Source organism: Nelusetta ayraudi, unplaced genomic scaffold, assembly GCF_046127955.1.
Source record: "Nelusetta ayraudi isolate G7.1 ecotype Tasmania unplaced genomic scaffold, CSIRO-AGI_Nayr_v1 ptg000028l, whole genome shotgun sequence".
NCBI lineage: Eukaryota > Metazoa > Chordata > Actinopteri > Tetraodontiformes > Monacanthidae > Nelusetta > Nelusetta ayraudi.
Genome location: NW_027466078.1, coordinates 2,254,093 through 2,280,885, shown reverse-complemented (window position 1 = coordinate 2,280,885; position 26,793 = coordinate 2,254,093). Strand labels below are relative to the sequence as shown.

General features: G+C 44.4%; 2 protein-coding genes and 1 long non-coding RNA gene across 3 annotated transcripts in view; all 3 read right to left on the bottom strand.

Moving 5' to 3' along the window:
* The window catches only part of LOC142891077 (NLR family CARD domain-containing protein 3-like), a 39,163-nt gene extending 24,766 nt beyond the window's left edge, over nucleotides 1–14,397 (bottom strand). Inside the window, exons 1-8 of the mRNA XM_076030404.1 lie at nucleotides 14,380–14,397; nucleotides 12,965–13,112; nucleotides 10,660–12,448; nucleotides 6,682–6,843; nucleotides 5,908–6,081; nucleotides 5,428–5,601; nucleotides 4,085–4,258; nucleotides 3,577–3,750 (exon numbers count right to left, since the gene is read on the bottom strand). Of these exons, the coding sequence (XP_075886519.1) occupies nucleotides 3,577–3,750; nucleotides 4,085–4,258; nucleotides 5,428–5,601; nucleotides 5,908–6,081; nucleotides 6,682–6,843; nucleotides 10,660–12,448; nucleotides 12,965–13,112; nucleotides 14,380–14,397 (2,813 nt within the window). The remainder of the gene's footprint in view (nucleotides 1–3,576; nucleotides 3,751–4,084; nucleotides 4,259–5,427; nucleotides 5,602–5,907; nucleotides 6,082–6,681; nucleotides 6,844–10,659; nucleotides 12,449–12,964; nucleotides 13,113–14,379) is intronic.
* A 1,798-nt stretch (nucleotides 14,398–16,195) lies between these two features.
* On the bottom strand, nucleotides 16,196–18,677 carry LOC142891205 (uncharacterized). Its single transcript, XR_012927197.1, has 2 exons — nucleotides 17,946–18,677; nucleotides 16,196–17,873 (listed from the first exon to the last, which is right to left on the bottom strand). It is a non-coding gene; the product is annotated as an uncharacterized LOC142891205 (long non-coding RNA).
* Nucleotides 18,678–21,285: 2,608 nt separating this feature from the next.
* Nucleotides 21,286–25,698, bottom strand: LOC142891198 (ribonuclease inhibitor-like). Its single transcript, XM_076030663.1, has 3 exons — nucleotides 25,311–25,698; nucleotides 24,544–24,717; nucleotides 21,286–24,180 (listed from the first exon to the last, which is right to left on the bottom strand). The coding sequence occupies exons 1-3, from the start codon at nucleotides 25,541–25,543 to the stop codon at nucleotides 24,171–24,173; spliced, it is 417 nt and encodes a 138-aa protein (XP_075886778.1). The 5' UTR covers nucleotides 25,544–25,698; the 3' UTR covers nucleotides 21,286–24,170.
* Nucleotides 25,699–26,793: the final 1,095 nt, after the last annotated feature.

The following is a 26,793-nucleotide window of genomic DNA, read 5'->3' as shown; positions in this document are numbered from 1 at the left end:
GTGAAACACCAGAAGAAGACCAAAGCTCAGAGAGGCTGGACAATGCTCTTGAGGAATCATCAAGTTCAGGTTGCAGGGAGCGCCCTAAGAGGAATGTGCGCCCACCTCAGCGTTTGAACTTATAATACATCTCCAAAACGAGATTGTGTCAAATCACTATTGATTCCTTTTTTCGTTGACAAGCAGCATTGGTGTATTAAAACATTATGTTGTCATTTTTTGGGGCTTGTTTGATGTTTGGTGTTCATTTAGGAATAAGAAAAGAGAAAATATATAAATGTAGAGCTACAGGGGAGGAGTTGTGGTATTTGAATATAAAAAGCATAGCAAAGTGATGAGGTTCACATGATGAACAGTGTCCCGCTGTTCAGGGTGTTGTACCATGTATTGCCTCTAGAGGGTGTGATGTTTTTTGATCGGACGAGTTATGCTTCTCCCCGGGTCACAGAAGAAATACGAGCAGCTGGTTGTTAGTTCACGTGCCTGCTTACAAAGAAACGGCTGTTGCCAGCTATCCTACCAAGTAGTCGTTTTTTTACTGTTGTATTGTATTTGGACTGTTTATGCACAATTTCATTGTACACGTTTACGTGTTGCAATGACAATAAAGCAGCATACCACACCAAAAATAATCAATCAATCAATCAAATTTTATTTATATAGCACCTTCCAACAACCAAATGGTGCACAAGGTGCTTTCCAGAGTGAAACAAATAATATCAATTGCAATAAAAACAGTTAAATTACAGCAAAACTGTGAATAAAAAAATAATTACGTATGGAGTGTGAGAGTCAGTGTGCTGTCAGTAATGCCTGTAGGTGTGTGGATGGAGTGAATGGTATGAGTGCATGTTGTCTGTGTGCAACAAAGAAAAAGCATGACGGGAAGTGAAAAACAAAGCAGCTGCTGCGGTGGAAGCCAGGTGTGAGAGAGCCAGTGCTGAGGGAGGCGGTCCTAAACAAGCTGTGCACCGGCCAGGTGCACCTGGTTAGTCATCAGCACCTGAAAGAGACACACAACCAGTACACAGCAACAACAGGACAATAGCCAAGGCCCCCATGGCCAGAACAGGGCCACACTTCACAGCACACTGAACCTACTCACATAGATTTTTCTATCTACATACACATCAATCTGCTGAAACATGCAAACGGAAGCAGGTGGAGATTTAATTATGTTGGTCAAGAAAAAAGGTGCAATAAACATTTATTAAACAAATATATATTTATTAGTGCTCTGACTCGATTAAAGAAATAATCTAATTAATTATGGTCTTTGCAATTTGTCAAACCTCTGACCTTTGACCTCTGGTCAGTTCACTCCAAATTATTCTGTCACAACCTTTGAATTTTTCTTCAAAAATGAATCAACAAATGTTTTGTTTCATTAATGGCCTCAAATAGTTTTGACTACACTTCACTTCATTTCAGAAGCTGCACTATGAGTAAAGCAGTTGATTTTAGACAAGTATCTGTACTGAAGTAGAGAATGTGAATCATTTTACTACATCTGATTGTCCACTCTACTTGGTTGTATTCAGCGCTCTGACGTTCTTGTTAGCTCCGTTAGCTCGTACTAGCTGCTAGGTGTCATTCAGGTGCTACTGGAGGCTGGAATCACTGCACTGGAACGCAAACTGCTTGTGGCTCCGTTTGCACAGAGCAGCTCTCTCCTCACACCGTGGGCCGCCCAGTAACAAGAGCTCAATGCTCTGTATATGGTCCATACACTGTAGCATTGACAATAAAGCTCGCGTGAAGCTTCAACCTGGAGTTGCTTGGTCAGATCAGCTGATGAGAATGAGGCCTGTGGAAAGTCCTGCTGGGGGAACAACACCATGAAAGTGACTTTGCTTCCAGTCGGGGTCAGTCTCTGATTAGTGTCCACTCATTGGAGTGTTTGAAGGCTCCACTCCCAACAGTGATCAGATGGTAAGAGGATCTCACCCACAAAGGTTTTTCATGACTTTTAGATGGGAAGTGAGATTGTGGTGTCCAGAGAGGAGGACATCAGTCAGTCATGGTCCACCTCCAGTGCTCACGCAGTGCTTCACTGGAAGGCCAAGAACAATCCAAGGCTGTGTATCAATTCAGGGTCTGCATCCTTGAAGAATGCATTTGAAAGAAAGTTGCGTCATCGCACTGCGCAAAGACTTGTCTCAATTCCCAAAAGTCCAATGGACGCTCCAAATGCGTACTTGGGATGCACCCTTGTTTTAGCCGATTCCCAAGGCTACACAGCTACTATCCTTCGCGTACTTCTGTATCCCATGATGCTTTGTGTGCTGCTGCAAAGCATTGTGGGATCCTGGGAAGTTACCTGAAATTAGCGGCATGTACTGGCAAAGGCACTTCGTATAAAATGAAGTATTGAAGTTTCACATAAAGTATCCAATTTTTAACGTAGGATTTTACTTATTTGATCATCCAACGGCATCGTTAGATGGCGAACCAATGGTTAGCGTGATACTGTAAAAACGTCACTTCTGGGGTTGGCCAGCAGGAGGGAACGGCGGTGACGAAACGAGGAAATACGCTGCTACACCGTCCCGAGTGGTTACCGGGGAGGCGGGTTTGGTCCGTCCTTCTAGGCTGGGTACTCGAAGAACGCTTCCTTCAGACTGAGGACACTCGTTTCGAAGGGTGCAGACCCTGAATTGAGGCACAGCCCAAGAGTCCATATGCGGCACTGCAAGGTCCACCAATGGCTTCTGGGATGTCTCTCCCAGTAACCACAGCAGCTTGTAGGGAGAACCAGTCCGCCAGCCACCAGGCTCCACTAAGGTCGTGACACGCCACAGACACTGTGCAACAATGTGGCTCTGTCTCAATTCAGGGTCTGCATCCTTCGAACGGACCATCTTCCGAGTACTCATTTTGAGCGTCATAAGGACTTTTGGGAATTGGACAAGCCTTTGACACAGTGCTATGACGCAACTGGCCGTCAAATGCAGCCTTCGAAAGATGCAGACCCTGAATTGATACACAGCCTCTGATAGAGTGTCTTGGAGCACGTCTGGTGTGTGTGTGTGCGTGTGTGTGTGTGTGTGTGTGTGTGTGTGTGTGTGTGTGTGTGTGTTGCTTGCAGGTGGAGGAGGGGTGGAGCCTCGGTTAGGTTACAGTTCTGTCAGCCACCACTAGACGGAGCTCTCCTCTTCACTCTCCTCGTCATCCTCCCTCAATCCTTCTACCTGCAGAGAGAAGAAGAGACAGCAGGAGAATGGACTCACGGTCCTTGAACGCATCATCACAGAGACGTTGACTGTTGATGGAGATGATGGAGTGACTGGTGAGAAGAAGCAGACTCTCAGTCACATGTCAAGTGTGGAACATATGAAGGTCATGTGGCCATGGAGTGTTGGACTGATACTGAGGCCTGATGAAGATGAACTGATCAATAATTGAGTGGTGAACTGAGAGAAGAAGCAGTTTGGCAGCAGATGTTGGATGAATGAGGAGCAGCTGGACGTCACCATCCTCCTCTCACACTGTGACTGGGAACACTTGACCTCTGCTGTGGGATCAACTGGCTTTGGTGCTGGAACCATCATCCACTGGTTCCAAACCAGTACTGACCTCACACTCTCCAGTTGATAGTCTCTGCTGTGGACAAGATCCATCAGTGGCTTCACTGATGATTCCTGCAGGTGGTTCCCTCTCAGGTCCAGCTCTCTGAGGTGGGAGGGGTTGGACTTCAGAGCTGAGAGCAGCCAATCACAGATGAGCTCTGACAAACTGCACTTCTCCAACCTGAATAGAGAATAAATGATGGAGAGTTTATAATGATGGAGAGTTTTTCCAGGGTGTCATCACTCTGAAAATCAAAGTGAAATGTCCACTTCACAATCTGACACTACAGAAAATGTCACCTTGAAATTAAATCCTCAGTCCAAAACTAATGTGTTGAAATGATGTTTGGTCACATGACCACTGATGACCTTTTTTAACTTCAAACTTGAAGTTTTCATATTTCTGGATGTCACGTTGATATGAATCAACCTTCAGTTCAATGTTTATTCAGCATGTGTGATCAACTGGCTTTGTTGCTGACACCATTATCCACTGGTTCCAAACCAGTACTGACCTCAGAGTCTCCAGTTTACAGTCTGCACTCTGCAGAAAACCACTCAGCACCTTCACTCCTGAATCGTGCAGCTGGTTCCAACTCAGGTTCAGGTGTCTGAGGTGGGAGGGGTTGGACTTCAGAGCTGAGAGCAGCCAATCACAGCTGATCTCTGACAAACTGCAGCCCACCAACCTGAATAGAGAATAAATGATGGAGAGTTTATAATGATGGAGAGTTTTTCCAGGGTGTCATCACTCTGAAAATCAAAGTGAAATGTCCACTTCACAATCTGACACTACAGAATAAAATGGGAGAGGGAGGGCGAGCGAACGAGTGCTGCACTGTGGAGTCCATTACTGGCTCCCCTTGCACCTAAGTAGGATTGCGTCATCCAAGATGAGTCACTAAGCCTTCAGCGTTCAACCAATCCACAACACGTGTGTCCAGGCTTCACGGGTTGCACTAAAAGCCATCCAGGATGAGAAGACACGGATCCATCAAGCCAGGTGAAAGCTATCCTGGATCAGTGCGCAATGCTCGCGGCTTCCTTCCATAGACCCCCGTTATGGAGCTGGGATTGACGGATTGGCCGTCTTTGACCTCCTCATAAGCCTTCATGAGGATTTGCGCCTGGGACGGGGATTCAGACTCTCTAACTTTCAAAGCTCAATACAATGTGGGCCGGCGCAGACGGCCTGGGCAGGCTTGGAAGCCCAGACTCCCAGGTCATAGTCATGCGCACCAAGCATTCAGCCAAAGGGATCTTCCCTTGGCCAAGCAGCCAGGGCGCATGATCAATTGGAGGCATAGTGACAGGACCGTCCACTGTCACAACAACAACCTCATGTTACTCTTTGATGTGTCTTCATCTTTCTATGGGATGTGTATTTTTATATAGGATGCATGGCAAAGTAGAAGTCATGTTAGAAATGATCCAATGATTGCACCATGATCTCAACTCATTTCTCTATCATGGTTGAAATGAAATGATTCCAAAGCTTGAAATAATGACAGTGGCTGGAGGTGAATGTGATAACAATGTGCAGTGTTGAGTGGAAGAAGCACTGCCTTCCACTGGTGGTGACTGTTGACTGAGACAAGGATGAAATAGATCCTGGAACTCAGCCTGGTCTGGAGCAGCTCACTCCACACAATAAATCTCCATGGTAACTTCTAGCAGAACATATCTCACTTCCACCTATCCCACTGCAACCAGATCACACATCAATTGATCCAGGATAACCATGCTATCCCGGCTTAATCCCTCATCCTAGTTTCCTGCAACAGGGCCCAGTCAAGTGAAAATCATGACAACAACAACAAGAGTGATAGAAGTTGTAGAGTGAAGAGGGTGAACTGACCTCAGAGTCTCCAGTTTACAGTCTGGACTCTGCAGAAAACCACTCAGCACCTTCACTCCTGAATCCTGCAGCTGGTTCCTACTCAGGTCCAGGAGTCTGAGTTGGGAGGGGTTGGACTCCAGAGCTAAGAGCAGCCAATCACAGCTGAGCTCTGACAACCTGCACTTCTCCAACCTGAATAAAGAATAAATGATGGAGTGAGTGGAGTTTTCATCAGTATTTGCAATAAAAAAAAAAATAATAATGTCTTTGACACTGTAATGTTCATTAAACCAATCAGAAGCACAACAATAATACTGAAATAATGAATCACCACAATAAAATATTTTATATCAACCTGTTTAGTCATGTGACCACTGATCAGCTGTTAAAAATGTTGGAATTCATTGATTCATTTTGCCTCAAAGGTTCAGTGAAGTGAAAATCATGACAACAATAACACGAGTGATAGAAGTTGTAGAGTGAAGAGGGTGAACTGACCTCAGAGTCTCCAGTTTACAGTCTGGACTCTGCAGAAAACCACTCAGCTCCTTCACTGATGAATTGTGCAGCTGGTTCCTACTCAGATCCAGCTCTCTGAGGTGGGAGGGGTTGGACTTCAGAGCTGAGAGCAGCCAATCACAGCTGAGCTCTGACAAACTGCAGCCCTCCAACCTGAATAAAGAATCAATATTTGATTTCTTCCATGGTGTAAATGTCATATTAAGAGTCATTTCTCCCTGTTGATGATCCAGATGTGCAGCTGTTGGGATCACTGAGTCATTCCCTCAAACGACTCATTGTGCCAGTGTGTTGTCAACACAATAACAACAGCAGTGTGTCAGTCAGTGTGCAGCCAATCAGCAGTGAAGATGGAAAATAATCAGTGAGTCCTTTGTGTGCTTGTGGCTGTTTTCAGTCATCAGAGTCTCGTTACAAGTCAAACACATTCAAAGGACAAGATGAAGAAATACTGCTGCACTATTAATCTGCCTCTAATATTTCTTCACAGGATCTTCTGCTCAGTCATGTGACCTTCATCACCAATCAACAACTTCCATTGAGCTCCAAAGTGACTGGAGACATTTTGCACACTTTCTTCCACCATCCAAAGTCTTTTCTGGCTGCAGATTGTTGACATGAAAATATCAACAACATCCACTTTGTCTAGATGAGTCTTTAATATCTGCTTCAAAGTCTTCACACTGAGCAGCGTTACACACCAGTTGTCATCTGCTGACACACACTATCCACCAGTAGAAAGCAGGAACTGACCTGAGAACTTCCAGTCTGCAGTTTGGACTCTGCAGTCCAGCACAGAGCAGCTTCACTCCAGGATCCTTCAGGGTGGTGCCAGTCAGGTCCAGCAGTGTGAGGTGGGAGGGGCTGGACTGCAGAGCTGAAGACACCACTGCACACTGAGGCTCTGAGAGTTCACTGAATGAAGGAGAGCAGAGTGAGAAGTTGCTGCTTCCATCATCATCATCATCATCCAGTTCTACCAGAAAAATGCGGGGATCTTTTGTGATTGTTGCGGGCAAAAATCTTTGATTATGCGGCACGTTTTCTAAAAAAAAAATGCAATAAAATATGCAGGGTATTTCTGTAATTTGCAAAAGAAAATTGCAAAAATTGCGGGGAACTTGAAGAAGTGTGGTTTGATGAAAACCAATTTAAAAAAGTGGCTCTCCAACACCATTCTTACTAGCTACTACTACCTTAATGTAAAGAGTCATATCTAATGATCTATGATTATAAAGAATACTAAATCACAGAAAGTGCTGAGAATAATCAAGTCCTCATCTTTTATTTCAGACCTTAGAGATGTCTCATGCTTACAAAACAATGGAGCAAACAATAAATTGAAACAATAAAATAAGTTTTGACGCACATTATAAAACATAGTTGCTGTGTGTTTGTGTGTCGGGGAGGCGGGGGGTCAAACTGTCTAAGTTATTAATTAATAACTACTGTTAATATTTATACATATGTGTGTGTGTGTTAATATTAATGTAGGGCAGTGGCCTAACGAAGCCAAGGGAGGGCGCCCTGATATTCTTTTTTTATTGTTGTTGTTCCTCTTCGCCCTCGGTTTCTAGCGGGTCTGGACCTTTGTCCGGACAGGCCACCATAGTTCTAGGTGTGTTCCCGCCCCAGCGCCATGTTAATATTAGTGTTCTGTGTGATACTGAAAGGAATCAAGTGCGGAGAAATAAACGCCGTGGTCCGAGCCTGAAAAACGAACAACCGGTGTCTGACTCGTCCCTCCTCTACCCCACCGAAACATCCAGCCAATACAAACACAACGCAGAGTCTCTGGGTGTAGAGAGGCGCAGTCTCCGACACGGGCTGGGTTACATTAACATAAGTTATTACAATGACATTTCAATCACAGAGTGATGAAATGTTTTTATTTTTGATTCATATTATATTATATTATATTATTTTTAGAAAGACGGCACATTCCAGCTCTACCTACTAATATGCTTTAAATCGCAGTAGATTCCATCTGTGACGGACGTTAAATGTTCCCCAGTTGAAATGGTTCATGCACGACGCACATTAATCTAATGTCATAAATTGGGAAATATCGAAGTCTTGGTTCATAATCGCATGCGTGACTCACCTCGGGAACCCGTCGGAAAACGTCTCATAAATCCACGCATGCGCTTTGCACTTGCGACTGACTTCGTGCAGGTACTCAGATGGGGTTGCGACAGTGGTAAAGGAAGACGAAGGCTTTGAGGTTTTGATTGGTTGTTGATTTTCTTCGTCTTCTTGCTTTTTTAAGTAACGTTCTCAAAGGAACGGGAGGAAAATGGTTGCGCTTGAGTGAAGTAAACACAAAAAATGCGGGGATTATAAAATTACGCAAACCTCACATATTTTGCGCGGAAATCGGAGATTTATGCGGCGAAAGTGTCTTTGGAAAAATGCGACCCCCCCGCATGATTACGCGTACTTTGACTGATTATGCCTTGAATTACGTGTAACCCGGTGGTTAAATAGCGATATTTCAATAATAATTCAATGGTTGAAAAAGTCTTATAAAAAGGGTCTTTGTTTATTGTTTTATTATTATGTTTATTTTGTGATTTAATTTGGAATATTGTTTTGGACGTAAAAAATAAAACTAAGTGTAATGTGAGGGAAAATGCTCATCTGGATTGTGGGGTTATATTGTGGTTGTGGGATACTGGTGTGTGATTGGCCGAAAGAGTGGCAACACCTAGGAAGTGCGGTGTGCGAGGAAGTACGAGTGCTGTGTCTCAATTCAGGTTCTGCGCCCTTGAAGTGCGTATTTTGGAAGGAAGTTGCGTCATAGCACTGCGCAAAGGCTTGTCCCAATTCCCGAGGGTGCTGAGGACGCTGAAAATGCACACTCGGAAATACGCACTAGTTTTAGCCGATTCCAAGGATACACCGCTACTATCCTTCGCGCACTTGGGTATCCCATGACGCTTTGCGTGCTGCTGCAAAGCATCGTGGGATCTTGGAAAGTCAGCTGAAATTAGCGGCATGCACTGGTGAAGACACGACATATAAATCTAAATATTGAAGTTTCACATAAAGTATCCAGTTTTTAACATAGGATTTTATTTATTTGATCATCCAACGGCATCGTTAGATGGCAAAACAATGGTTAGCTTGATACTATAAAAACGTCACTTCCGGGGTTGGCCAGCCGAAGGGAACGGCGGTGACGAAACGAGGAAATACGCCGAAGGCTAGACCGTCCCGAGTGGTTACCGGGGAGGCGGGGTTTGGTCCGTCCTTCTAGGCTGGGAAGTCTAAGAACGCTTCCTTCAGACGGAGGACACTCGGTCTCAAGGGCGCAGAACCTGAATTGAGACACAGCATTGGTGTGCGAGAAGTGAGGAGGCGAGTGAGTGAACGGGCGAGCGAGACTGGAGACTAAAGAGAAAAAAAGAGGTGGAAGCGAAGCTGAAAACAGTTTACTTGGTCGGTCTGAGTATCAAGCTAAGGCAGCTCGACGTGCCTGGACTGAGTACGGCCACCTGACTGCTGGACTAGCGAGTCTGCCGTGCCAAGGAGCTCCGTACCTCCGCACACGTGTGTGTGCCAGTGACACCCAACGGAGGATGCCGTCGCCAAACTGCTGTTGGGGTGAGCGAGAGACACGACTGCAGAAGAGAGGCTAGCTCGGCCGCTAGCTAGGATCGCCGTTTTTCTTTTTACCGTCAACGCCACCGAACGTGCCATCCGGGCTCCGAGGGGGAGCGAAGAGGTTGCCATTCCGCATTCAGTATCCTTTCGAACAGGCCTGCAACGGGGGGTTATTTCCTTTATTTATTTTTATTTGTAGTTTATGCCGGCTTAGGTAGTTTAAGTAACAGCTGACTGCTGAGTGTATTATTTCTGTTTGAATTTGTGTGACTGAAAACACAACTGTTTCACAACTGTTTATTTTTTATCTTCAAGGTTACATATTTTGCAGTATTGTCTTTATTTGCTTGTTTTTTCAATAATACAGTGTTTGTCATTTTTTTATACTTAAGTGTGTTGGTCTATCATTAAGGGGTTGTGCACAGTCGTAACATTTTTCATAACACATAAGAAATAAGTTAGTGAGAACTAACAGTTACTAGAACTTGGGAGCGTTGTCCTTTATTGTGAAAGGGGATAAGAAGCGCCACATACGCGATCGCATAATCGCTTTTTTCTGGAGGGACTGACCATCATCACCATCATCATCATCATCATCATCATCATCATCATCATCATCATCATCACCATCACCATCACCATCATCATGAATGATTGAAAAGTTGATTTTGGTTGACAGTGTAAATTCAATCAATCTTGTGCAATCAACTGACAACAATGAAAAAGAAGCTTCCAAAACAAATGTGCACATTCTAAAGACTCACAACAACAAAAACATAACAACTGTGTGAAGGAAAAAGCAGCAGGCTGAAGCCCAACCTGATTCTTGCCTCTCCTATACAGTCCATAACATTAGCTGGAATAATTAGTCAGACCTTGACTCTATCAATAATTTATTTGTGCTTTAGAGAACTTTATTTATTATTCTGACAACTCTTTTCTGTAGTTTAATTATTATTATTATAACTATTTAACCTGGTTTGTCCCTTTGAGATCCAAGATCTCTTTTACAAGAGAGACCTGGCCAAGAATAACAGCACATAGAGTTTACACACACACACACACACACACACACACACACACACACACACACACACACACACACACACACAGTGTGTTACGTACCTTAAATGTATCACAGCCTTCCTGCAGTTCCTCACAGCTGGAATCAGTCTCAATCTTCCCTCCATGGTTGTCTTGTACTTGTTGAGGTCCAGCTCCTCCAGAACCTCCTCTGACATCTGCAGCATGTAGGCCAGAGCTGAACACTGGATGGCTGAGAGTTCCTTCTCTGATCTGTTCTCTGACTGCAGGAACTCTTGGACCTCCTGATGCACTGACTGATCCTTCACCTCCAGCAGACAGTGGAAGATGTTGATGCTTCTGTCAGGAGAAACATCACCAGTGTTCATCTTCTTCAGGTTGTTGATGACCTTCTGTAAGGTTCCTGGATGGTTGTCAGTGAGACCCATCAAGCCTCCTAAGAGTCTCTGGTTGGATTCCAGACTGAGTCCATGGAGAAAGAGAACAAACAAGTCCAAGTGACCGTTTGAACTCTGCAGGGATTTCTCCATCATCCTCTTCAGGAACTCATCCAGGGATTCTCCAGAGTGACCATCTTCTGTCCTCTTCCTCTTGGTGTGACAGTGGAAGCTGTAGACTGCAGCCAGAAACTCCTGGACGCTCAGATGAACGAAGCAGTAGACGGTTTTGTGGAAGATCACACTCTCTCTTCTGAAGATCTCTGTACAAACTCCTGAGTACACAGAGGCGTCAGTCACACTGAGACCACACTTCTCCAGGTCTTCACTGTAGAACATGATCTTTCCACTTTTCAGATGTTTAAATGCCAGCCGGCCCAGCTTCAGAAGATCCTTCCTGTCAGCCTCCGTCAGCTCCTGTGGACCTGTGGGCCGATGGTCTCCTCCATACTTGTGCTGTTTCCTCTTGGTCTGGACCAGCAGGAAGTGTGAGTACATGTCAGTCAGGGTCTTGGGCAGCTCACCTCTCTGCTCTGAGCTCAACATGCTCTCCAGAACTGTGGCAGTGATCCAGCAGAAGACCGGGATCTGACACATGATGTGGAGGCTCCTGGAGGCCTTGATGTGGGAGATGATCCTGCTGGACACATCTTCTTCATCCCTGAACCTCCTCCTGAAATACTCCTCTTTCTGGTCATCGGTGAAGCCTCGTACTTCTGTCAGCATGTCCACACATGACGGAGGGATCTGATTGGCTGCTGCAGGTCTGGAAGTTATCCACAGCAGAGCTGAGGGAAGCAGATCTCCTCTGATCAGGTTTGTTAGCAGGACGCTGACTGACTTCTCCTGAGTGACGTCAGTCACCACCTGGTTCTTCTCAAAGTCCAGAGCCAGTCTGCTTTCATCCAGGCCGTCCAAGATGAAGAGAAGCTTGCAGACATGCAGCTGCTCTGCTGTGAGCTTCTCTAACGTTGGATGGAAAACATGGAGCAGCTCCAGAAGACTGTAGTGCTGCTCTTTGACCAAGTTTAGCTCCCGGAATGAGAGAGGAAGCACCAGATGAAGGTCCTGGTTGTCCAGGCCCTGGGCCCAGTCCAGAGTGAACTTCTGCACTGAGAATGTTTTTCCAACCCCAGCGATGCCGTTGGTCAGCACCACTCTGAGTCCCTGCTGCTCAGGTGAGGCTTCAAAGATCTGGCTGCACCTGATTGGACGGTCATGGAGGCTCTTCTTGGTCTTCTTGGTCTCCAGCTGCCTGACCTCATGCTGTCTGTTGACCTCCTCACTCAGTCCCTCAGTGATGTAGAGGTCAGTGTAGATGGTGTTGAGGAGGGTTTGACTTCCTGCTTCTTCACCTTCAGTCACACGTTCACATCTCCTCTCCAGACTGATCTTCTGCTGCTGTAGAAGCTCCTGCAGACCATCATCAGCCTCTGGAGCAGAGAAAAGGTTGGAGAAGAAACAACGATGTTGCCATGAGGCCAGAATTATCATTATAATTCATTCATTCATTCATTCATTTTCCATCACGCTTCGTCCCGAGCTCAGGGTCACGGGGGTCTGCTGGAGCCCAGCTGTCTTAGGGCAAAGGCAGGGTGACACCCTGGACAAGTCGCCAGTTCATCACAGGGCCACATAGAGACAAACAACCATTCACACTCACCATGCATGTTTTTGGAGTGTGGGAGGAAGCCGGAGAACCCGGAGAGAACCCACGCAGACACAGGGAGAACATGCAAACTCCACACAGAAAGGTCCCAGGCCCGGAATCGAACCCACAACCTTCTTGCTGTGAGGCGGCAGCGCTAACCACTGCGCCACTGTGTCACCCCATCATTATAATTTCTGATTCTTATTGTGTCAATAAAGCGCCATAAGCGACTGTGTTTACAGTCAGTCTGTAGTCCCTCTGCAGTAACATTGAGATGACGTGAGTTGGACACTCTTACTGTCAGACGTCCTGACAGGGTGGTTGGTAGTTTGAAGTCCTGCTCCACCCTGAGACACAGCAGAGGACGACTGCTCCTGCAGCTGCTGCTGCTGCTCCTCACCACCAGGACTCCCCTCCGTCTTCCTGTGGAGACACTTTGGCTTTGACTGATTGGATCAGTTGTTGGTGTCCATCACTTGTCAGCTGTTTTTCTGACACCATCATTAGTTGGATGGAATCATTGTCTCCATCAACACTAACTGACAGCCTGCTGGCCTCCTAGTGGGCTCTTCACAAATCACTTCTTGTCTTTTGCTCTCTTTTCTAAATTCAATCCCTTCATGCAGCTTCACAATCAAAGAATTTGAGCCACAAAGAATGGAGCGCAGCCGTTAATGACGCCGTCTTTTAGCCACCACGTTGCACCCGTCATGGATTTGTAGCTGTTTTCTAGGCTGGTCTTGTCACATCATCTAATATATTATTAGATGACATATTCACCTATCAAATGTATAGTTTCTATCTGGTGTGGTTGACCCCTGGTGGGCTCTGGTTGAGCAGTGGCTCTGTGGAACTGGCCCTTTGTTTCTCAGCAGACAGAGACAGTGGAGTCACAAGCTCTTGGGATATTTTCTCATTCTTAGATTCTCTGATCAGTGTTTCTGCTCCCACTTCCCTGAAATCACATGACGCTGTGTTGAGTTGAAGTGCAGCCACGCCCCTCTCTCTCTGCCAGGGTGCATCAAGTGTGGCTGTGGCCCCCAGGAGCAGTTGGAGTGCAACAGGTGAAGATGGTCTGGTCCTCAAGGAGCTGCTCACTCCATCAAAAGACAAGGGCAGCAAACATTGTGTCAGAAGCAGTGGCAGGAAAACAGTGGCAGAAACTGCACAAGGAGCAGAACACACTGCAGGACAAAGTAGTGATGGACAAATGAAGCTTGTGGGAAACATCCAAGCACTGGAGCCACTGCTTTGAAAATGGCTGAAAATGACTCCAAGCTGCAGTAACACTGCCCTCTGCTGGCCAAACACACGCACACACACACACACACACACACACACACACACACACACACACGCCTCAATGAGCAGCATTCAGGATGCTGCATTTATTGTAGAGAAGCTTTGATGCTGAAGTATCATTGCTTTGATAACCTTTGACTTTAAAAAGCCTTGGCTTGAAATAATCTCTCTCTCTCAGGGTCAAAGGTCAACGGTCAGGGGTCAAGGTAGGTCCATTACCACTGTTATTCTCATTGCTTTGTAAATTAAAAAAGGTTTCAACAATAAATGTTACATTCATGTGTATTTTTTGTAAACATCTTTCACATTTGTATGTTTTTAAACGTGTATATTTCAATAACATTTTAATAATCCTTTGTGTTTGATCTTAAATGTCTTTTTTCAACACATTTTATCATCTGCATGCTTTACCATCTCTTTGAAACACATTCTAAGAAATAGCTGACTGTTTTTCAACATATTTTTCAATGCATTGAAAGCTTCTCCAGTTCTCCAGTCAACTCATGTCTTCATTCTGAGGCTGCTGGTGCAATTCCTCCAATCAAATCATCAACACATCAACTGTAGTCAGAGACTTTCATCATCACTATGGACACTGTTGCTTTTCCCGCCGCTTCATCGTTCAACTTTGGCTTCACTTTCAATAGGATGCCGTAGCTTTCACGGTCGCCTCCCCTGCAGTCCTCTGGCGCCCCCCAGTGGAGGCTTTGAAAAGCGCAGGGCCAGAGGGATCAGTGGCACTGTTCAAACCCAGATTCACTGACTTTACCTTCCTGTTGTTGAGTTGAAACTCCGCCCACCCTCCCAGTTTCAGGGAGCCTGATTTTGTTATATTTGAATCGGTGGAAACAGATTGCAAATTAATGAGGATAATAAATATTTATTGATGGTAATTTTCAATGTAAACAAGCAATAATGTCGAACAGAAAGGGCCAGCGTGAGTGCCGTCAAATCAATAAATGATGAAAACCAAAAGAGAACTCCAAAAAAAGGAGCTAAAACTAAGGATGGCGATATAGCCGACTAACAAAGAAAGAAAATATCCACTGTATAAATCTATAATATAATATAATATAAAGAACTCAGGCAGTCGTTATAATAATAAACACAAATACTGTCTCTAAAGAAAACATGCAGGTATCCAGAAACTGAGGATATCTTTATCATAATAAACACAAATGTTCTCTCAAAAGCCAACAAACAGGCACTCCTAGACCCCTGGGCCTGCAGACCCACACCAGGGAGTGCACCACAAGAAACGCAGCGGGGGGGGGGGGGGGGGGCACTAGCGGCTCACGGCCAGAACACTGATTCTAACGTAACAACTGAATCTGAATGAATTTCCAGAATGGAAGGTGGTGGAAAGATGATTCCACCTCTGGCCTGTTCAGAAGGGAGGAATTATGTCAGAGGATCCAGGTTTGAAGTCTGGAGGATCTATCTATCTACTGTATCTATCTATATTATGTATACTTGTACATATCTTCTTATTTTACCCCTCCATCGAGTTGCACACAGTGGTACTGTGTATCATTGTAAAATGTGTAGAAGCAACTTTTAAAATAAAATAAAATATTGCTTAGCCTATGATGGTATTATTTTTGATATATTACCCTAAATATCTAATGTAATTTTCATTGAAGCTAATTAAATACATAAGTTTATTGAAACAAATGAATTCATACAGTTTAAAAAATAAATATGCATTTAAAAGGTTAATTAAATACAAATGGTGATGTTACGTGTATATGTATGTTGCATTTGAATATGAGCATGTAGAGAATGAATAGGAACAGTAGTGTCATGATGAATGTGAGTCATTAGTAAATGAATGTGTTGTGCACCATGTATTAGATTGGTTTCACTCTTTGGCTGGAGTAAAGATTGAGCAGCGTGATTGTGAACCTTCCGCGGTTGAGTGGCGAGCCAAGCGAGCGACGTGACGTCCGAAGGAGAACGGGATCGACTCCGAGGAGCATCAACACCTCCTCATTCCACATTGACAGATAAGAACGTTCATCACAAACATCTAGCCGGCTAGTAAAATAGATAGATATAGCAGAACAGACAGACACACTGGAAGCGACTGACATTGAAGTGACTGACAACACACTGACTTTTCACACAGCACACAAACAACATTCTTTATCTCCTGACATAGCAGAATTTGACACTTTCTTTTGAACTTTATTATTTTATTCTCTTATTAATATTTGAAGAGCTCTATTTTGTTTTTTTCATAAATGTTATTGCACCGGCAAAATGTCTTGGTTGCCTGTAATGAAAAGGTTAAATGTTAAACTCAGCAACAGTGTCCAACTGCCCCAACCTAGACAGTGTGGTTTCTTCATCTAGTGAAGGTTGGAGGCGTTACACTCTGATTACTGAGAATGAGAAGAAACAAGTCCTTATTTGGCAGGGAGCCAAATGATCCGTCCCTTCTTCCGCTGTCACCTGTTCAAACAATTTCCTGCAAGACAAGCCTGAGGTCACAGGTTCCTGTCCCCCGTGCCTCCCATGGATCATAAGTTCCCCACCCTGGAACTGAATGTGTTGTAGAGTTTGATGGTGGTGGCAAAGCCAGTTGCTTCTGCTGTCCATCCTCTGGTCCCCCTCTGGTCAGCAGTTCATGAGGGATGTGCTTCCTTTGTCCTTCCTTGAGCTCTTTGCATGACTCCTGCAACAATGCCTTTCTTTATGTGGAGGTCTTTTCATTGATTTCAACGTTTCAACATCAATAATCACATCATTGTATACAAACATCTAAACTAATCATATTGTAACCCTGTTCATTATTTTTATTATGTTCTATTGCTAATTATTTTATTTTGAAGAGACTCATGGGGAGAGAGGAGAGGAAGGACTAATGGAGGGAAGGTGTGATTGGTCTGTGAGGGTTCGACTGCCAGTGTGAGTCTTTGCTGGAGGTGGCCCAGGCGGTCACGGAAGCCTTGCCGCCTGCTCGCCGGTCTGTCCTCGGCCCACCTGCCGTGTCGCTCTCCGGACTCCGGGGAATCAGTTCGTCTGCTTTGGAGGTAACATCTTTCCTCATCACTTTCCCGGGAACTTGGATTTAAACTTGGATTTCCGAACACTCAAATCACCATATCAGGCCTGCGACGGGGTTTCTTTTCTTTTGCCTGCTGTGTGTATGTGTGGGCCCACTGAGCCAATGTCAGTTTAGGTTGAGTAAATATATGACGGTTAGCAGCTTCCAGTATTGAAAGTATTTTGTTTCATTTAGCAGGTTTTTCTAATTCTTAAGTTAAAGGTACTTAAATGAGTGATACTCCTATTGTGGTACTGTGATGTTTTATTAAACAGGTGCTTTAGTTTCACTTATTTGTGGTAAATTTATATCTGACAACCGATCCGGTCGCTTCCTAAATTAAATGTTCTGCAAAAAGAATTTGAAGGATTCAAGAATTTGGTTTAAACTTAATTTTATTGAAAGTGTTTATATTTTGTTTATATGTCCAAAAGAAAAAAACCCTGAAGTAAACAATTCCTTTGTTTATTTTCAAGTTAAGAGTATTGTGTTATTTATAGAACTTAAAGATATACATTAAAATCAATAATCTAAAATGACATTTTTAAAGAATGAACTAATGAACCCAGAAGCCCACCCTTGGTAAAGACGTAGTGCTACAATAATATTTATAATCTGACCATTCACTCTTAAGAAGGTTCTTGTAGAACCCGACAGCAGACCTTCTAATCTCAGAACAGTCTGACATTTCAAGGCCACTGTCCGTGCGTAAACAGTGAATGATCTTCCTTTGTCAATTGTTTTGCTCCAGCCCAAAGAAAGCTTGAGAAGGGGCATCCATCTCAGCCACATTTAAAAACCTGGACCTGACCAGAGCTCCGTGTGCTGACACACCTAGCAGGTCGGCTATAGCGGCCTTTTTCTTTTTGAGGGAATCTAAAAGCCCTCGATTTCCAGAGGACTCTGCTAGAGATTGCAGTTCTTGCGCCTCAAACATCGGGCTAAATCTCTGGTGTCATTGCCAGTGAACTGCTGGCACAGCTGCTGGATCTGTGCCTTGCCGAAATCCCACCACTGCTGGCTGCTGGGAAAGGCAGGCCTGCTCTCGCTATGGCTCTCCCAGAAATATTTCAAAGCTGTTCTAAAAACCTGCTTATTTAAAAGGGCAGTGTTCAAATGCCAATAGGCGCTTTTTAAAGGAATATTCTTCATAAAAACAGTGCAGCAGACCAAGGAGTGGTCCCGAAAAGCCACAGGTTCAAAATATTTCAAAGGTGTGTAAAACAATAAATGCGGTCAAGTGGAGCTAAAGATGAAAAGTTTTCTTTGGAATGACTCCAGGTCTACGATTGCTGTTAAAAAGCCTCCACACGTTGGACAACTGATGTGATTTTATAACCTGTGTCATCCTGCTGGAGGAGGCCCGCTGGGGTTCTGGCTGATTCCTATCTAGTGAAGGTGACTCTGTGCAATTCAAATCAGCTCCCAAAAACATGAAATCATTTTCATCACACTTTTTAACAGCATCATTTAAAATGTCTAAAAAAGCCGACCCTTCAAGCGCCTTTGTTGGGACGTAGACATTTAAAAATACAAGTTGGATATTTTCAAAAGTTGCTTTCACTTTGAGCAACACACCTGGGATGATTTCTTCAAAATCTAAAGAAACTGGTCAAAATCTTTGTGAAAATAAAATTCCCACCCCTCCACAACAGTTGGACCACCCATGGATAAAAGAAAAAGTACACAAGTCAAAGTCAAAGTCAAACACCTTGTACACTTCCTCATTTTGGCTGCTGAGTTGACTTTTTACTTTGACAATGTGCTTTTTTAACCTGTAAACCTCCTGATCAGAGAGCTCATCATCAACTCTTCCACATTTCCTAGTGAGGAGTTTAGCGGATTTTAAAAACACTTTAAGATGGGGAAAGTGATCTTCTACTATTATTGACCTCTGCCCTTTAGTTCTTTCCAAAAACCTTTTTACCCCCCCAGTGTAGAGAGAGTGTGCTGGTGACTCTTGTGACAAAGCAAGATCGCTGTCTCCCTCCTGGCTGAGAGTCACTGCTCTCCTGCTCACCTTGCTGCTGCCGCTCTCTGACTCTGTTCCCTTTCTCTGTTGTGAGATTTTAATGTCGTCATCGCTGACCATCTCCTCGTCCAATAAGGCATCCATCTGAGTTTCCACGTCATCAATCTTTACATTTTTTCCACTTTCTTCTGACCCGCCGGCTGCATCCTCCTGAACCGTCTCTTCACCTGTCCTTTCCAAACAAACAACGGGGGAAACCTCTCTCACCAACTGCACCCTCGGACCGGGTCGGCTGGGGCGGTTCCGCGCTAGCAGCGACTTCGGACCGGGCCGGCTGCGGTGGTTCCCCACCGGCGGTCGGCCTAGACCGCATTGGCCCCGCCCCACTCTTCTCTGGGCACGATGGAACCAAATGAGCCTCCGCCATTTCATGGTTTCAGATGTTGCCAAAACGACGTCATTGAAGCCATGGACTTTGAATGGAAAGGACAGGTTTAGATGGTGTGTGGAATCTTTCAAGATGATAAATACTTGCCTGCGGTGACTGACTACGTGTCTCAGCTGAGGTGATTTGCAGCCAAGCGACGCCATTTTGATGGGTGAAACCAGCTGAGCAAAAGCAGATCATTCTGCCACTAATATTTCATTTTTGATCAATGGAGGAGCATTGGAAATCACTACCTTGGTAGCTGGACTGACTGGAGGGAGAACAGGAGTGAATGTGTCATGAATCACCACACCTCTCTCCACCACCTCACCCACCTAGAAATAAAACCATGGCCCCATTCATCCTGGATGGCGATTTGACACTGTGCTAAGCCACCACCTCAGCCACTGCCAAGCCAGCCTCCTCCATACTGCACGGCACTGAGGGCACCAACTGGACGGCATGACGACCAGTGAGTTGCTCCAAGTCAGCCGTCGAGTCAGCACTCACTCACACACACACGCTCACCAAACTCTTCCACACACACTAAACTATACTTTATTATCAAAACACGGAGAGAAGACAAACTCACACGAAAGCATAAAACAAAAAGATTTAAGCTGATAGAAGTTTTCTCACAAAAAAAAGAAAATGCTCAAACAATGCACTCTCAACTCCACACACACTCTGCCATCTCAGAGAGAGAGAGAGAGAGAGAGAGAGAGAGAGTGGGAGATATATATATATATATATAGAGAGAAAAAGATAGAGAGAGAGGAGAGGGAGAGAGAGATAGAGAGAAAGAGATAGAGAGAGAGGAATAGAGAGGAGAAAGGGAGAGAGAGAGAGAAATAGGGAGGGAGAGACAGACAGGGAGAGAGAGAGAGAGATTGGAATCCACTTTATTGGACCACTGCAGGATTTTCAAAAATAAAACAATTTTGATTCCAACTAATCAGACATGTAAAGACAAACCGTTATCCTCCCCCACAGAGCAGAACAGCCCTCCAACAGTTCATATCTTACTGAATAACAGCACATTGTTCTTTATCTTATAGAAGTCGTACTCAACCCTTAGCCTGGCTCTGACCAAACCCTTTAAAACCAGGGCCGGCTCCATGCACGGATGTCGGATCCAGGTGCGCTCTGCATCTGTTTGTACCTATTGCATCGTGTACAATCCTCCACTGGAGGTCTGCTTCCCATTTCTCAATGGGCAGCTTGGACAGGGACCGCCAGCTGCCTTTCGAGGAAAAGTCTGGGCCAAAAAACTCAGTCCACTTCGACTCATCCAGACCCTCCAATGAGCGCTGATTGAGGACCTTGAGGCTGATATGATAGGCTGCCTTCCTCCCCACATTCTCAAACTTGTTGAGAAGAGGAGTTGCAAAAGAAAGCAGCTGACCTTCCTCCTGCCCATCTCCCACTGCTGGGGTGACTTGTAAAGAGGGGAAGCTGTACTCACCCTCCTCAGTCCATTGCTCACACAGAGTCTGATTTTGTGCAAATATTCTCAGGTGTGCTAGCAGTGACGCGCAGACCTCATCCACCACCTTCTGAAGGAGTCTGATGGAGTTGATGTTGCTCTTCTCTCTCTAACACACACTTAAACTTTATAAAGGATCCCAGGATGCTTTGCAGCAGCACGCAAAGCATCCTGGGATACAGAAGGACGTGAAGGGTAGTATCGGTGCAGCCTTGGAATAAGCTAACAGTAGGGTGCATTCCCAATACGCATTTGGAGCATCCTTCAGCCTTGCGCAGTGCTATGACGCAACGGGCCTTCAAATGCAGCCTTCCAAGGATGCAGACCCTGAATTGAGGCACAGCCCTGATGTCCCAATATCTTCACGTCCTCCCTCTCATGTATCTTTCTTTTTGTTTCACATTTATTTTCTGTAATACACAATAAGCATAAAGAATAGGATCCAATTTTAACACAACAAAAACATGAACAGAAGAAAATGTACAGGCAGGGATGAAAGGTCAGTTGAGGTCAAGGTCACACAGGTCAGTGGTTGTGATGCTTTTTAATTTCAGAATATTGACTCATTGAAATATAATGTTTGAACTCAGTTTTAAAAACAAAGAAAGAATGAGTGAAAACATTTTGCCAGGAAGAGATTTAGGTTGATGATGTAACACTCTCTGATTGGGTAGCAGGATATGAGATGCAAACAGACAATTTTATAAAAGTGGAAGACAAATTTGAATGAATGTTTTGACAAATGAAACAAAGTCTTGCTAGAAAAACAGCAGAGAGGGAGAAGAGCAAAACAAATGACCTGGTTTCCTTCTGATTCATTGGCGTCCTTCTGAAATCTCCACAGAAACATCTGGTGTCACTCGTCTTGGGGTTTTGTCTCGTCATTTCCTGTTTTATTTTGACAACTTCCTCTCGTTTCAGATCACAACCTCTCCTCATGTTCCACCTGTTCGTCTGACCCAATTACCCATTGTTTCCAGCTGTGCCTTGTTACCTTGTGTGTTCAAATAGTCTGCGTCCCCCTTGTCTTGTGCCAGAGTGTCGTTGTACGTCACGTCTAGCCCTGAACCGGTTCACAGCCGTAGGTAGTGATGGCCAATCGAGGCTTTGTTGAAGCTTCGACACTTGTTTCAAAAAATGGTTCATTACTCGAGGCTTCAATGGCACAGTGCTCGAGGAGGTCATCTAGTGGTCAATAAAATGAAGTGCAATGGACAGGTGTTCATTGTTTCATAGGTTGTTTGGGATTTGATTCACCATGCATTCTTGTTGGACAACACTACATGCTTGTATGGTTCAATGCTGACACAATAAAATGAACAATAAAGACAATGTCTCTTATTTGGCACGACTGATTGTAGTAGACTATAGCTCTATACTTAGCCTGACAGTTTGTGCAATGAATTATATTATATCCTAAAACAAGACTAAATAGCCCATAGTTTAAAAATATGTTCAATAGTAAGTGTTCAGTGGGTCAGATGTCAAATGTGATCTATTTAAAATGTAGAATAGATGAGCTAAACAACACATATATAATACACGTTGATGGGAATCGAACCGTCGCCTCAGTCTTGCAAGTCCAAGATTGTCATAATGTACCACAAACCCAAATCACACTCCCTTTTTTCATCGAAGCTGTTTGAGTAGCGTTAGCGTCTACACACCGTGATTCCTCATCAACTCCCACCAAATTGCATGTTGCGGCGCTTACGTCAACTGTTTTAATTGATTTTAAATGTTATAGAATATTTAGTACTGAATGCAACACTGCAAATTCTCCATTGACTTCGAAAGCTCAACTCAGCTCTGAGTCGAGACAACCAAACCAGTGATAGAGTTTCGATACTTCATGAAGCAGTACACTGGTTTATGCTGTACGTCATCAACCATGTGATTCTTCCTAACCAAAACAGCACTTCTGACTGTATCATGGAGGCATAGAAAAATAGGACTGTATAGCAATTTTCTGTTTGACTGCACTAGATGAGTGTATGGTTTCCAGTGCATATCATAATAATAATGATGATGATGATAAGAAGAAGAAGGATGATGATGATGATGTGCTCTACAAATAGACTGTATTATTATTTTTCTTTTACATGAAACTGGTGGAAGTACAAGTTATATTATGGATTTTGACCATGTATGTTTTGGAGTTCATTGAAAGAGGTTAAGATATATATATATGTATGTGTGTATATATATGTATATGTATATATATATACATATATATATATATATATATATATGTATATATATATATATATATATATATATATATATATATATATATAAGTTTTGTTATTAGAATAGAATAGGATTTTGTTTACGAGTTAGTCATTTTCCTCCTTGTGAGTGATTTTTTTGTTTTGTCATTAGAGTCGACCTTTTGTTAATTTGTCAGTCTTTTTCCTCTTCGTGAGTGAATATTTGTTAAAACCTAGATTTGTTATTAGAGTATACTTTTGTTATTTAGTCAGTCCTTTTTCCTCCATGCGAGTGATTTTGATTTTGTTGTCAGTGAGAATAGGATTCTTATAGCCTGTTTTATTTGATCTCTCTGATCTGCGGACAATTGCTTGTGTGAAATAAATTTACTTGTTTTCCGTTAATCCTCTGCGTCTGAGTCCTGCCTCAAGTCCTGGCCTGACATCTGGCAAGGATCAAAACTATGAATTATTTTGAGGGAAACTTCTTTTGTCTCATTTATAATTCAATCATCATTGGAGTTCCAATCACAAAACAACATATTTTATCTGATTGATTTATGATCATAAACCAGAGGTAAAATCTCATAAAAACAATATTTTCACCCCAAAATAAAGGTGTGATATCAACTACACAACCTTCACAACGCTGTCAGACTTTGACAAATTCATCTTTGTGCTTGACATGAGAAACCAGGTGGAGTTGGATGGAGAACTCTGAAGTGAGAGCAGATCAATGTGTTGTTGATGTGTGAAACCTTCATGCTGAGATGTTCCAGCCGTGGATGATGAGAGCAGAAGCAGTGGTTGTGTTGCTGCTGCCTTCACTGAGCAGCTGCTCCAAGTCCTGCTTCTTCCACTGAGGATTCAGTTCCACCAGTGGCTTCTGGGACGTCTCTCCCAGTAACCACAGCAGCTTGTAGGGAGAAGCAGTCCGCCAGCCACCAGGCTCCACTGGGGTCAAAGGTCATCCAGCTTGCCTTTTAGCTCCACTGGTTGTAGTTCTGTCAGCCACCACTAGATGGAGCTCTCCTCTTCACTCTTCTCCTCATCCTCCCTCACCTCCAGCTGTAGAGAGAAGAAGAGACAGCAGGAGTCAGGACTCACAGTCCTTGAACGCATGCTGGAGATGATGGAGTGACTGGTGAGAAGAAGCAGACTCTCAGTCACATGTCAAGTGTGGAACATCAGAAGGTCATGTGACCATGGAGTGTTGGACTGATACTGAGGCCTGATGAAGATGAACTGATCAATAATTGAGTGGTGAACTGAGAGAAGAAGCAGTTTGGCAGCAGATGTTGGATGAATGAGGAGCAGCTGGACGTCACCATCCTCCTCTCACACTGTGACTGGGAACACTGGACCTCTGCTGTGGGATCAACTGGCTTTGGTGCTGGAACCATCATCCACTGGTTCCAAACCAGTACTGACCTCACACTCTCCAGTTTACAGTCTGGACCCTGCAGAAAACCACGCAGCACCTCCACTCCTGAATCCTGCAGCTGTTTCTGACCCAGGTCCAGATGTCTGAGGTGGGAGTGGTTGGACTTCAGAGCAGAGAGCAGCCAATCACAGCTGAGCTCTGCCAGCCTGCCCCTCTCCAACCTGAATAAAGAATCAATATTTGATTTCTTCCATGGTGTAAATGTCATATTAAGAGTCATTTCTCCCTGTTGATGATCCAGATGTGCAGCTGTTGGGATCACTGAGTCATTCCCTCAAAGGAGTCATTGTGCCAGTGTGTTGTCAACACAATAACAACAGCAGTGTGTCAGTCAGTGTGCAGCCAGTCAGCAGTGAACATGGAAAATAATCAGTGAGTCCTTTGTGTGCTTGTGGCTGTTTTCAGTCATCAGAGTGTCGTTACAAGTCAAACACATTCAAAGGACAAGATGAAGAAATACTGCTGCACTATTAATCTGCCTCTAATATTTCTTCACAGGATCTTCTGCTCAGTCATGTGGCCTTCATCACCAATCAACAACTTCCATTGAGCTGACTGGAGACATTGTCCACACTTTCTTCCACCATCCAAAGTCTTTTCTGGCTGCAGATTGTTGACATGAAAATATCAACAACATCCACTTTGTCTAGATGAGTCTTTAATATCTGCTTCAAAGTCTTCACACTGAGCAGCGTTACACACCAGTTGTCATCTGCTGACACACACTGTCCACCAGTAGAAAGCAGGAACTGACCTGAGATCTTCCAGTCTGCAGTTTGGACTCTGCAGTCCAGCACAGAGCAGCTTCACTCCAGGATCCTTCAGGATGGTGGAACTCAGGTCCAGCAGTGTGAGGTGGGAGGGGCTGGACTGCAGAGCTGAAGACACCACTGCACACTGAGGCTCTGAGAGAGAACAGAATGAAGGAGAGCAGAGTGAGAAGTTGCTGCTTCCATCATCATCATCATCACCATCATCATCCATCATATTGTAAAAGTGATCCAATATCTCTTTTACAAGAGAGACCTGGCCAAGAATGACAGCACATATAGTTTCAACACACACACACACACACACACACACACACACACACACACACACACACACACACACACACACACACACACACACGCACACACACACAGGGGTAGATCCTCAAAGAAGGGCGTGCAGCGCTAAAATGCGGCGCGTTTTGCGGTGAGATTGCGGCTGCAATCTGCGCCACAGATGCGGGTATCCACAAAGGTTTTTGCGCTAATGACATGCAGGCTTTTCAGAGAGGAAAGTTTCACTCAGAAGCAAGAAACACTTGGACAGACAGAAGCTGCGCCTGGTTTTGGCTTGCGGTGTTTGCGTCACCAACACCTGAGTACCATTTGTATTTTTCCTCTTCCTCCACTCGAGCACTCATCCTCTGAGCTGGAGCTCAAACAGGAAGTGAGGCAGTGAGCTCAGAACACTCTGACTTCCACTTGGGAGCGAGAGAACAGGAAGAAATCAACCAGACTGAACCGTCACATTGAATGAGTTATTCAGTCAGCCAGGACTCACCTGCTGCTGCTGCTGCTGCTGCTGTGGCTCCTCTGTCTGTTTCTGCTCTTGCTGCCTCAAAATGGAGTCGGACTGAAAACTCTTTCACTTTCAGTGTCTCATCCTGCTGCAGCAGCTGCTGCTGCTGCTCCTCCCACCACTGCTGCTGCTCTGCCCACTGGAAGTCACATGTTGCGTCAGAGTGGATGTGGGCATGGCCAAGAGTGTTTATGTGACTCCATAGTCTCTTCTCATTTTATTCCCGAAGCAGCAGTATTTTGTCCCAACACTGACAAATGTGTTCATAATAATAAATGTTGCTGCTTCAAAATGGGGTCGGACTGAACACACCTTGACCTTCTGTACCTGCTGCTGCTGCTGATCATTGCAGCTCCTCCCAGAGGAGTCTCTTATCAGGACCAAAGTTCAGGCTGCAGTCCCCCCAACCAGGATTCACTGTGTCACTGATGATGTGTTGTGTGTGTGACTGCCTCTGACAACTGACACCTCACAAATATAGATGACATTTCAATAGTGTTGGAGGAGGAGCATCTAGTCCAGTCTAGTCTAGTCCATCTGAAAATATAAATGAGAAAATAAATGGATTTCAACAGACACTGTAAAATTCCTGCTCCATCACTTCCTCTTGTCTTTCACCAGACCACAGAGACTCTCTCCACGGACTGATACAATACAGACATAGAAAA